This window comes from Procambarus clarkii, chromosome 60, assembly GCF_040958095.1.
Source record: "Procambarus clarkii isolate CNS0578487 chromosome 60, FALCON_Pclarkii_2.0, whole genome shotgun sequence".
NCBI lineage: Eukaryota > Metazoa > Arthropoda > Malacostraca > Decapoda > Cambaridae > Procambarus > Procambarus clarkii.
Window position 1 is genome coordinate 23,342,175 of NC_091209.1, and position 12,801 is coordinate 23,354,975.

Below are 12,801 nucleotides of genomic sequence, written 5' to 3' on the forward strand. Positions count from 1 at the left end.
TTATACCTTAGAACCTTCTCCAACATAGTTTTGTACTTGACTAGTATGGACGCCTTGCTGGAGCCGCATACTTCAGGATTATTCTGACATATGTGGTATACAAAGTTCTAAATGATTCCTTACACAAATTGTTAAACACCTTTCTGATGTCAGCCAGCCTCTCATACGCTGCTGATGATATTCTTTTTGTGTGGGTTTCGGGAGACAGGTTGTACTACATATCGCATTTGTGGCCTTACCAGTGCAAGATGTTAAGGGAACGCTACAACGACGCACGCAGTAAACGCTACAACGACGCACGCAGTAAACGCTGCAACGACGCACGCAGTAAACGCTGCAACAACGCACGCAGTAAACGCTACAACGACCCACGCAGTAAACGCTGCAATGACGCACGCAGTAAACGCTGCAACAACGCACGCAGTAAACGCTGCAATGACGCACGCAGTAAACGCTACAACGACGCACGCAGTAAACGCTGCAACAACGCACGCAGTAAACGCTGCAACGACGCACGCAGTAAACGCTGCAACAACGCACGCAGTAAACGCTGCAACGACGCACGCAGTAAACGCTGCAACAACGCACGCAGTAAACGCTGCAACGACGCACGCAGTAAACGCTGCAACAACGCACGCAGTAAACGCTACAACAACGCACGCAGTAAACGCTACAATGACGCACGCAGTAAACGCTGCAACAACGCACGCAGTAAACGCTACAACAACGCACGCAGTAAACGCTACAACAACGCACGCAGTAAACGCTGCAACAACGCACGCAGTAAACGCTACAACAACGCACGCAGTAAACGCTGCAACAACGCACGCAGTAAACGCTACAACAACGCACGCAGTAAATGCTGCAACAACGCACGCAGTAAACGCTACAACAACGCACGCAGTAAACGCTACAACAACGCACGCAGTAAACGCTGCAACAACGCACGCAGTAAACGCTACAACAACGCACGCAGTAAACGCTGCAACAACGCACGCAGTAAACGCTGCAACAACGCACGCAGTAAACGCTACAACAACGCACGCAGTAAACGCTGCAACAACGCACGCAGTAAACGCTACAACAACGCACGCAGTAAACGCTGCAACAACGCACGCAGTAAACGCTACAACAACGCACGCAGTAAACGCTACAACAACGCACGCAGTAAACGCTACAACAACGCACGCAGTAAACGCTACAACGACGCACGCAGTAAACGCTACAACGACGCACGCAGTAAACGCTACAACGACGCACGCAGTAAACGCTACAACGACGCACGCAGTAAACGCTACAACGACGCACGCAGTAAACGCAACAACGACGCACGCAGTAAACGCTACAACAACGCACGCAGTAAACGCTACAACGACGCACGCAGTAAACGCTACAACGACGCACGCAGTAAACGCTACAACGACGCACGCAGTAAACCCTACAACGACGCACGCAGTAAACGCTACAACGACGCACGCAGTAAACGCTACAACGACGCACGCAGTAAACGCTACAATGACGCACGCAGTAAACGCTACAACGACGCACGCAGTAAACGCTACAACGACGCACGCAGTAAACGCTACAACGACGCACGCAGTAAACGCTACAACGACGCATGCAGTAAACGCTGCAATGACGCACGCAGTAAACGCTGCAACGACGCACGCAGTAAACGCTGCAACGACGCACGCAGTAAACGCTGCAACGACGCACGCAGTAAACGCTGCAACGACGCACGCAGTAAACGCTGCAACGACGCACGCAGTAAACGCTGCAACGACGCACGCAGTAAACGCTACAACAACGCACGCAGTAAACGCTACAACGACGCACGCAGTAAACGCTGCAACGACGCACGCAGTAAACGCTGCAACGACGCACGCAGTAAACGCTGCAACGACGCACGCAGTAAACGCTACAACGACGCACGCAGTAAACGCTCCACAAGAGCAATTTCCACCAGAGGCCAACTGTAGCTGATCCTCTGTCATCCTCGGTTGATAACCGCGTTGTGAACTTTATGATGTAATCATTGTAGGGACCAAGATCATCTATGGGTATGAGGCGCTGTCATCCCATGTTCTCCCTGAGCCATGTGTGTGACACGGCACCAAGCCTGGTCCGCCCTGAGCCATGTGTGTGACATGGCCTCAAGCCTGGCCTGCCCTGAGCCATGTGTGTGACACGGCACCAAGCCTGGCCTGCCCTGAGCCATGTGTGTGACACGGCACCAAGCCTGGCCTGGCCTGAGCCATGTGTGTGACACGGCACCAAGCCTGGCCTGCCCTGAGCCATGTGTGTGACACGGCACCAAGCCTGGCCTGCCCTGAGCCATGTGTGTGACATGGCCTCAAGCCTGGCCTGCCCTGAGCCATGTGTGTGTGAGACAGCACCAAGCCTGGCCCGCCCTGAGCCATGTGTGTGAACACGGCACCAAGCCTGGCCCGCCCTGAGCCATGTGTGTGTGACACGGCACCAAGCCTGGTCCGCCCTGAGCCATGTGTGTGACATGGCCTCAAGCCTGGCCTGCCCTGAGCCATGTGTGTGACACGGCACCAAGCCTGGCCTGCCCTGAGCCATGTGTGTGAACACGGCACCAAGCCTGGCCTGCCCTGAGCCATGTGTGTGAACACGGCACCAAGCCTGGTCCGCCCTGAGCCATGTGTGTGAACACGGCACCAAGCCTGGTCCGCCCTGAGCCATGTGTGTGTGATACGGCACCAAGCCTGTCCCGCCCTGAGCCATGTGTGTGACATGGCCTCAAGCCTGGCCCGCCCTGAGCCATGTGTGTGTGACATGGCCTCAAGCCTGGCCCGCCCTGAGCCATGTGTGTGAACACGGCACCAAGCCTGGCCTGCCCTGAGCCATGTGTGTGTGACACGGCACCAAGCCTGGCCAGTTCTGAGCCATGTGTGTGAACACAGCACCAAGCCTGGTCCGCCCTGAGCCATGTGTGTGAACACGGCACCAAGCCTGGCCCGCCCTGAGCCATGTGTGTGAACACGGCACCAAGCCTGGCCCGCCCTGAGCCATGTGTGTGAACACAGCACCAAGCCTGGCCCGTCCTGAGCCATGTGTGTGAACACGGTGAGCACTATACCAACACTACCATCCCACTATATATGGACATATTTAACACTGAATCAAACACTAAAGGAACAATGGACTTCACTCACCTAGTTGTGTTTGCGGGGGTTGAGCTTCGGCTCTTTAGTCCCGGCTCTCAACTGTCAATCAACAGGTGTGCAGATTCCTGAGCCTACTGGGCTCTATCATATCTACATTTGAAACTGTGTATGGAGTCAGCCTCCACCACAACACTTACTAATGCATTCCATCTGCTAACTACTCTGACACTGAAAAAGGTCTTTCTGACGTCCCTGTGGCTCTTTTTGGGAACTAAGTTTCCACCAGTGTTCCCTTGTTCGCGTACAACCCGTGCTTAATAGTTTATCTATATACCCTGTCAATTCCTCTAAGCACTTTATAGGTAGTTATCATGTCTCCCCTAACTCTTCTGTCTGTCAGTGTCATTAGGTTTAGTTCCAGTAATCTTCCCTCGTAGCTCATACCCCTCAACTCGGGGACTAGCCTGGTGGCATACCTCTGAACCTTTTCTAACTTCGTTTTGTGTTTGACTACATGTGGACTACAGGCTGAACTACTGCATACTCCATTACTGGTCTGACGTATGAGATATACAAGGTTCTGAATGATTCCTTACACAACTTTCTGACGGTAGTTTTTATGCTCGCTAGCCTTGCATATGCCGCTGATGATATCCTCTTGATGTGGGCTTCAGGAGACTGGTCTGGTGTGATATCAACCCCCAGATTATTCTCTCTTCGTGATTCCTAGAGGATTTTCTCTCCCAGCTGGAACCTTGTGTTTGGCCTCCTGACCCCTACGCCTATCTTCATCACTTTGCACTTGCTCGAGTTGAACTCTAGTGGCCATTTGTTGGACCATTCCCTCAGTCTGGCCAGGTCATCTTGAAGTCTCTTCCTGTCCTCCTCTGTCTTAGCCCTTCTCATAATTTTAGCATCGCCAGCAAACATTGAGAGGAATGAGTCTATATCCTCTGAAAGATCCTTTACGTATATCAGAAAGAAGATAAGTCCGAGTACAGAGCCTTGTGGGACTCCGCTGATGACACCACGCCACAGACGTGATGACACACGTCTGACGTATCACTCCTTACAGTAACACAGGGAGGTCACCCCCCTGTGGACACCCCTTTGTGGACACCCCTTTGTGAACACCCCTTTGTGAACACCCCTTTGTGAACACCCCTTTGTGGAACCTCCCCCCCTGTACATTCCTAATCAAAACAATTCTTCCAGCGGATAAGAAGTCGATTAAAATTAGATCCCTCATATTTCTTTTCTTTTCACACCTTTCCATCAACTCAGCCTCTTCGTACTCCATCATCAACATTCCTCAATCTGAAAATTGTGTCGAGAAAATTTTTTTTGGCTACACTTTAGGAAATCCTGGAATATTACGGGGAAGACTGATTTGAATATTTAAATAAGTCAGTCCTAAATCTTCCAAGAATGAATTGCCAACTTTGTAAAGTACACTTCTTGTTTTAATCACTTTTTGTTTTCATAGAACATAAATCTTTATTGGAACTTTTGTAGTTTATTTATAAATGTTTTAAATATTTCGTGTATGTTGGGTTATGTATATATTGTGTAGGTTATTTTACACATCTATTTTGCATGGGATTCTTGTATATTTTTAGGTGCTGTGTTATACATTGTCGGAGGCCTTGAAGTTATCAAACTCTCGTCTCTACTTTGTTGCTGCTGCTGCTGCTACTGCTGTTGCTTGCGTTGTTGTTCCTGCTGCAACTGTTGTTCCTGCTGCTACTGCTGTTGCTGCTGCTACTGCTGTTGCTGCTGCTACTGTTGTTGCTGCTGCTACTGTTGTTGCTGCTGCTACTGCTGTTGCTGCTGCTACTGCTGTTGCTGCTACTGCTGTTGCTGCTGCTACTGCTGTTGCTGCTACTGCTGTTGCTGCTACTGCTGTTGCTGCAACTGTTGTTCCTGCTGCTACTGCTGTTGCTGCTACTGCTGTTGCTGCTACTGCTGCTGCTGCTACTGCTGTTGTTTCTCCTTATTTTGATGAGGCTTTTTTGTTATTGTTGTTGCTACTGTTCATGGTGGCAGCTGTTACTGCTGCTGTCTCTTGTTTTGTAGCTGCTGCTGTTTCTGTTGTTGCTGCTGTTGTTGTTGCTGCTGTTGTTGTGGCTGCTGTTGTTGTGGCTGCTGTTGTTATGGCTGCTGTTGTTGCTGTTGCTGCTGTTGTTGCTGCTGTTGTTGTTGCTGCTGTTGTTGTGGCTGCTGTTGTTGTTGCTGCTGTTGTTGCGGCTGCTGTTGTTGTTGCTGCTGATGCTGGTGCTGTTGTTGTTGCTGCTGTTGTTGCTGCTGTTGTTGTTGCTGCTGTTGTTGCTGCTGTTGTTGTTGTGGCTGCTGTTGTTGTGGCTGCTGTTGTTGTTGCTGCTGTTGTTGTGGCTGCTGTTGTTGTTGCTGCTGTTGTTGTTGCTGCTGTTGTTGTTGCTGCTGTTGTTGTTGTGGCTGCTGTTGTTGTTGCTGCTGTTGTTGTTGCTGCTGTTGTTGTTGCTGCTGTTGTTGTTGCTGCTGTTGTTGTTGCTGCTGTTGTTGTTGCTGCTGATGCTGGTGCTGTTGTTGTTGTTGCTGCTGATGTTGCTGTTGTTGTTGCTGCTGTTGTTGTTGCTGCTGTTGTTGTTGCTGCTGGTGCTGTTGTTGTTGCTGCTGATGTTGCTGTTGTTGTTGTTGCTGCTGATGTTGTTGCTGCTGATGCTGGTGCTGTTGTTGTTGCTGCTGTTGTTGTTGCTGCTGATGCTGGTGCTGTTGTTGTTGCTGCTGATGCTGGTGCTGTTGTTGTTGCTGCTGTTGTTGTTGCTGCTGTTGTTGTTGCTGCTGTTGTTGTTGCTGCTGTTGTTGTTGCTGCTGTTGTTGTTGCTGCTGATGCTGGTGCTGTTGTTGTTGTTGCTGCTGATGTTGCTGTTGTTGTTGCTGCTGTTGTTGTTGCTGCTGTTGTTGTTGCTGCTGATGCTGGTGCTGTTGTTGTTGCTGCTGATGTTGCTGTTGTTGTTGTTGCTGCTGATGTTGCTGTTGTTATGGCTGATGTTGCTGTTGTTGTAGCTGATGTTGCTGTTGTTGTAGCTGATGTTGCTGTTGTTGTAGCTGATGTTGCTGTTGTTGTTGTTGTAGCTGATGTTGCTGTTGTTGTAGCTGATGTTGCTGTTGTTGTAGCTGATGTTGCTGTTGTTGTAGCTGATGTTGGTGTTGTTGTTGTTGTTAATGTTACAGGTGTTGCTGGAGTTGATGGTAGTAATGCCACTCACATGGTGGCACCCACAACACTCAGCTCTCTCTAATCTCCGGTCACAGTGGCCGTCGACTCTCTCAGTGATGGCGGTCAAGATATATCTGGTTACCGTCTAGTTGTGTGTAGGAACCGTCTCATCTTTATTTCTGGCAGGTCTTTGTTGTTGTTATTGTCTTGTCTACATATATTGAGATCACTGGGGATGATGTCGGGAATCTGACACATACTAATAATATATATTAACACTGTAACCATCATAAGATGTAAGTTAATTTACATTAGTTAGTCATCAAAAGTTTAAGGAGCATGGGAGATTCTGTGACGTCATAAAACACATATATTTACATATCACGTATCTTTTAAAGCGACAGTTTAGTAATTCAACTCAATAAAAAACTGTTGTTAATGCTTTAACTAGATGAAATATATAATAAACTTAAAGGCTTCCTCCTAATGTCAACAAAGGACAGAATTGGAACCGACAGACACTCCCGCGCAGGGAGCCAGCCAGTCATTGTACCAGAATGTAAACAAACACACGAGAGGGCTTCTTGTGGGAGTATCGCGACACGCACACCTCGTCACACACTCAAAATTATAAGTCGACCAACCGAGAAACTGCCACAGCGACACTTACACTAACAACGGAAAGTGCTAATTATATCCGTACAGTATACAAATGTTTGTAGAGCTCTTATTCATTATGTAGTATTGCTGATATGATTATGCAGCGGGAGAAGCCCCAAACCAGGGTAAGCCAGGTTTACAATAAATAACATAACGTTTATTTGTAATATAACATATTTGTGGATGCAGTTAATATTCTGTAGTCATTTGGAAGGTGTAGTTCAAGGGAGAGAGGTTACCGAGAGTTTACCACCTACAAACACCACAGACGGTTGCATGCTTCGACTGCCCCAATAGATGCCATTCAGTGCCACCATTCAGTGCCACCATTCAGTGCCAGCCGCCATTACATGACCATTAGGTCCACGTGTGGCTAACCCAATGTTGATGTTTAGCGACCAGTTCTCTCTCACCGCCAAAACAGGCCATATCAGCAATCACAGCTGAGAACCCATTTAACTTAACACTAACACATGTTCACAATATAATAATTAAAAGTATTAACACAAATACTGTAGCCTATTCAAACAGCAAGTGCATATAGCTTATTTATACCCCACCAATTGTAGTATAAGCTATGAACATTTAACAACCTGCCACATGTATTCAGGTAAGACTTGGCAGGTTAAATTTTAAAATACAGTTCACTATTTGAAGTAATATCAATTAAATTAAATAAATTAATTTATTAAATTTAATATAAATAAACTAAAAAATCAATAATTAAATAAAATAACACATTAATGCCTGCTAGGAATTACCCCACAGATGATAGTCTCTATGTGGGCATGTAAAGGCATTAACGACATTCGTCTCTTCAAGGCGTTTCGCTTGGAGTTAGCGAAGAGTTCTTCGTGAGCAAATCAGCAGACTTCTTGCACTTTAGTTAATGGTTAATGTTACATGGTGATAATAATGTTAATAGTGGCGATTTCAGCGCCATCTATGGGTCTGCACTCTATCTCCCCGGTATTGGGTGCTATGCAGACAACGCCATCTGTTGGTGGTGGCGTGGTATCAGTGAAAGGCTCCGGTTTCCTGCCTCAGTTAGAAGACGAGGTCGATGATGATGACCTCTGGAGTGTGGCGAATCGAGATCAACGCCATCTAGGTTGTGGCTACAATTTACAATTTCAATTCCTCGAGGGGAAGGGTGTTATCCTAAGGGCACCCAGTGTACTGTTCGTCTAGTTAATGACGTTTTATGTTCACAGAGGTGACATAAGCAGGCGATTGAGCCGAGGAAGGTAGTTTACCTTGGGCAGTTTAAGAACTCTTGACTTGGTCCTGTGAGAGGACGAAGTGGCCGCCGTCGGTTATAGCAGTGTGTTAGCTGCTGGTTTATGCAGTGTTGGATGGACCGATGTACCCGGGATTGATCAGGAAGAGTTATGCGACGACAGTGGTGCATCTGTTGAGGAGTGCTGCTAGCGAAGCTAGAGACTTGTGCCAGGGCAATAGCTACCCCTGTCAGCGTGTTGCTGAAACCCTCTACCAGTGTGTATCTAGAGAGTGGAGGTGGGGTATTGGCACATAGTGATAATATGGTGTGAGTGGACTGGCCCATGTTGAAGGTGAACTCGCCGGTGTTTGCATTAGGTGTGGACGACGTGTACCTGGAAAGTGGAGTCACCAGGATTGATGAACACTGTCGATGTGTTGTGTCCTGAGTGAAAGAGACACTTTGTAAATACGTGTTGTAAAACTTTAATATAAAATATATAATTGTGAAGATGTTAATATATTGGTGAAGGTGTAATTGTGTATTGTTTATCCCGCCTTTTATTCTTTGCACTACTACTTGCCACAGCCAGTTCTTGAAAACTTACCACCGACTTTGGGATTGGATACAGAAATAGAGGTTACAACAGCAAGAACTCGGTTACTGACCCAAAGTGGCCGCAACAGTTAACTGTTTACTGGTAAAAATGCCTTTGAAAAGAAGTTTCTGAAGAAAAGCTAAATAGGAGAGAGTCCTTATTTCGTCATTGCAGGTTCACCTTATTGATATCTTCCCCATACTCCTTAGAGCATCCTTTATGCCAAGAACTTGTCATACTCTGCTGAGTTCCCCGTCAACCTGCTTCCACCTGAGTGAGAGCAGCACTCTTGACATGGCCGGCCACAATGTTTCCCTTCTACCAAGCAAGGGAGTAATGGAACTCTTAGTTCCGTTAAATATTATGGTGAGAGCTGTTATTGTCTAGAGTCATAAGATGTTATTCAAAGTTGCGTATACACGTGACATGCACGTAAAGTAGTTTCTCCTTAAAAAAAGACATAGTTAAGGGAACAGCACGTAGAGGAGACACCCAGAGTATTGGGGGCTACTGCAGCACGTAGAGGAGACACCCAGAGTATTGGGAGCTACTGCAGCACGTAGAGGAGACACCCAGAGTATTGGGGGCTACTGCAGCACGTAGAGGAGACACCCAGAGTCTTGGGGGCTACTGCAGCACGTAGAGGACCCTAAAGAGGAGTTACTCGCTCATCTTCAGCATTGTTCCCCTAAATATTCTCAGATCATAGAGCCGGAAAGACAGTTTAGTAATATATATATATATATATATATATATATATATATATATATATATATATATATATATATATATATATATATATATATATATATTTATTTATCTATTATATTATAAAAAACTAATCTATCTTCCCTATCAAGGCAATATAATGATCAACACTTGTGAGGTTAGAACATAAGGGACCAGTACCCACTCAAGGGACAGTAGTGATGAAGCTTCCTTGTAGACACCAGATTGTCAGTCCCCCCCCCCCTCCCCGTGATGTCTACACCCCAGGGACCAGATTCACAACAGCACTTACGTAAGCACTTACGAACCTGTACATTTTTTCTCAATCTTTGGCGTCTTTGTTTCCAATTATTAAACAGTTAATGAGCTCCGAAGCACCAGGAGGCTGTTTATAACAATAACAACAGTTGAATGGGAAGTTTTCATGCTTGTAATCTGTTTAATAAATGTAACCAAAACCGTCAAAGATTAAGGAAAGATGTACACGTTCGTAAGTGCTTGCGTAAGTACTTTCGTGAACCTGGCTCCAGACTCCTGTCTGGACTGAGACACCGAACACAAACTCTCCTCTCCCTCAATTGATCGATTGATTGATGAAGATTAAGCCACCCAAAAGGTGGCACGGGCATGAATAGCCCGCAATCCTCTCCTGTTGTTTAAAATTTAGCTACTGGAAACAAAAAGTTCCAAGTAGCACGGGCTATGGTGAGCCCGTAGGGACTTACCTGGCACAGGAGCGGGGCTATAACTTCCCTCTCCTTCTCTCGTGACGAGCTTGTATATCCGTCTATCCCCAATTTTCCGTAGAATGGACGTATTTGAATCTGGTAACAAGGGATTACCTTCCTACTCTAGAAACTACTGGAGGTGAAGTTTGTTAGACCTTACCTCACCTCCTTGTGAATGTCTCGTAAGTCAGGTCGTAAGTCTCTACTCAAGTCATCTCAACAACTATTACATCGCCCTCAGAGACCAGCCCTCGGACACTCACCCTCATAGACCAGCCCTCAGAGACCAGCCCTCATAGACCAGCCCTCAGAGACCAGCCCTCAGAGACCAGCCCTCGGAGACGAGCCCTCCGAGATCAAACCTCAGAGACCAGCCCTCAGAGACCAGCCCTCAGAGACCAGCCCTCAGAGACCAGACCTCAGAGACCAGCCCTCAGAGACCAGCTCTCGGACACTCACCCTCATAGACCAGCCCTCATAGACCAGCCCTCAGAGACCAGCCCTCAGAGACCAGACCTCAGAGACCAGACCTCAGAGACCAGCCCTCAGAGACCAGCTCTCAGAGACCAGACCTCAGAGACCAGCCCTCAGAGACCAGCCCTCGGACACTCACCCTCATAGACCAGCCCTCATAGACCAGCCCTCATAGACCAGCCCTCAGAGACCAGACCTCAGAGACCAGCCCTCAGAGACCAGCCCTCGGAGACGAGCCCTCAGAGACCAGCCCTCGGACACTCACCCTCATAGACCAGCCCTCAGAGACCAGCCCTCATAGACCAGCCCTCAGAGACCAGCCCTCGGACACTCACCCTCATAGACCAGCCCTCAGAGACCAGCCCTCAGAGACCAAACCTCAGAGACCAGCCCTCAGAGACCAGCCTTCAGAGACCAGCCTTCAGAGACCAGCCCTCAGAGACCAGCCCTCAGAGACCAGCCTTCAGAGACCAGCCTTCAGAGACCAGCCCTCAGAGACCAGCCCTCAGAGACCAGCCCTCAGGGACCAGCCCTCAGAGACCATCCCTCAGAGACCAGCCCTCAGGGACCAGCCCTCAGAGACCAGCCCTCAGGGACCAGCCCTCAGAGACCAGCCCTCAGGGACCAGCCCTCAGAGACCAGCCCTCAGGGACCAGCCCTCAGAGACCAGCCCTCAGGGACCAGCCCTCAGAGACCAGCCCTCAGAGACCAGCCCTCAGAGACCAGCCCTCAGGGACCAGCCCTCAGAGACCAGCCCTCAGGGACCAGCCCTCAGAGACCAGCCCTCAGGGACCAGCCCTCAGAGACCAGCCCTCAGGGACCAGCCCTCAGGGACCAGCCCTCAGAGACCAGCCCTCAGAGACCAGCCCTCAGAGACCAGCCCTCAGGGACCAGCCCTCAGGGACCAGTCCTCAGAGACCAGCCCTCAGAGACCAGCCCTCAGAGACCAGCCCTCAGGGACCAGCCCTCAGGGACCAGCCCTCAGAGACCAGCCCTCAGGGACCAGCCCTCAGAGACCAGCCCTCAGGGACCAGCCCTCAGAGACCAGCCCTCAGGGACCAGCCCTCAGAGACCTCAGAGCCGTGGGTCGTCATCAATACGAATGACTCTTCACCAGACGTCTTGAGTAGCTCTCTGCTCTCAAACTTTGTGGCTGCTCTTTTATGGACTTGCTGATGAGCCCCAATTTTCCGGGTCTCACGCCGGCGACCCTGAGGGACAATGTGATACGTCAAAACATCATCACGAGGCTCTGGTATGCAAATTTTCTGCAAAGATAAAGGGCAAGCAATCTGCACAGATGGCAGTGTGTATGTGTGTGTGTGTGTGTGTGTGTGTGTGTGTGTGTGTGTGTGTGTGTGTGTGTGTGTGTGTGTGAGTGAGAAATTTCAATTTCTCTTCCATATCTACCACATATGTTCCACCATCTTTCATATCCACAGGATACAGCCCAGAACACCTGTCTCCCAGATACCTACTCGCTCACTGGCGTATCTCGGGGAAATAAGCCCAGTGGAAAGCACCTGAAGTTCTGTCCCTGTCCAAACATGTGAGACCGTCTCTCAGGTAACTTTACCATAAAGTCAACTCTACGGTCCAGTAGAGTTTTATTACAACCAAACCACCAATATTTCATGTAAACAGGAGTCAGAGAGCTCCCCCCCCCCCCCCACCGATCTTTTGGTAAGATCACCACCCTCGGGAAGATCTTCCAGTAAGATCACCTCCCTCGGGAAGATCTCTTCCGGCAAGATCACCACCCTCGGGAAGATCTTCCAGTAAGATCACCAGCCTCGGGAAGATCTTCCAGTAAGATCACCAGCCTCGAGAAGATCTTCCGGTAAGATCACCTCCCTCGGGAAGATCTTCCGGTAAGATCACCACCCTCGGGAAGATCTTCCGGTAAGATCACAACCCTCGGGAAGATCTTCCGGTAAGATCACCACCCTCGGGAAGATCTTCCGGTAAGATCACCTCCCTCGGGAAGATCTTCCGGTAAGATCACCACCCTCGGGAAGATCTTCCGGTAAGATCACCACCCTCGGGAAGATCTTCCGGTA

The 12,801-nt window shown here is 48.8% G+C and overlaps 2 protein-coding genes across 2 annotated transcripts; both read left to right on the forward strand.

Annotated features, from left to right (window-relative positions):
• The first annotated feature begins 248 nt into the window (after positions 1-248).
• Positions 249-1,979, forward strand: LOC138353917 (axoneme-associated protein mst101(2)-like). The gene has a single exon (XM_069307343.1). The coding sequence runs from the start codon at positions 249-251 to the stop codon at positions 1,977-1,979; it is 1,731 nt and encodes a 576-aa protein (XP_069163444.1).
• A 5,992-nt stretch (positions 1,980-7,971) lies between these two features.
• LOC123767002 (TRIO and F-actin-binding protein-like) lies at positions 7,972-11,847 on the forward strand. Its single transcript, XM_069307344.1, has 3 exons — positions 7,972-8,101; positions 10,509-10,850; positions 10,922-11,847. The coding sequence occupies exons 1-3, from the start codon at positions 7,972-7,974 to the stop codon at positions 11,845-11,847; spliced, it is 1,398 nt and encodes a 465-aa protein (XP_069163445.1).
• The last annotated feature ends 954 nt before the right edge of the window (positions 11,848-12,801 follow it).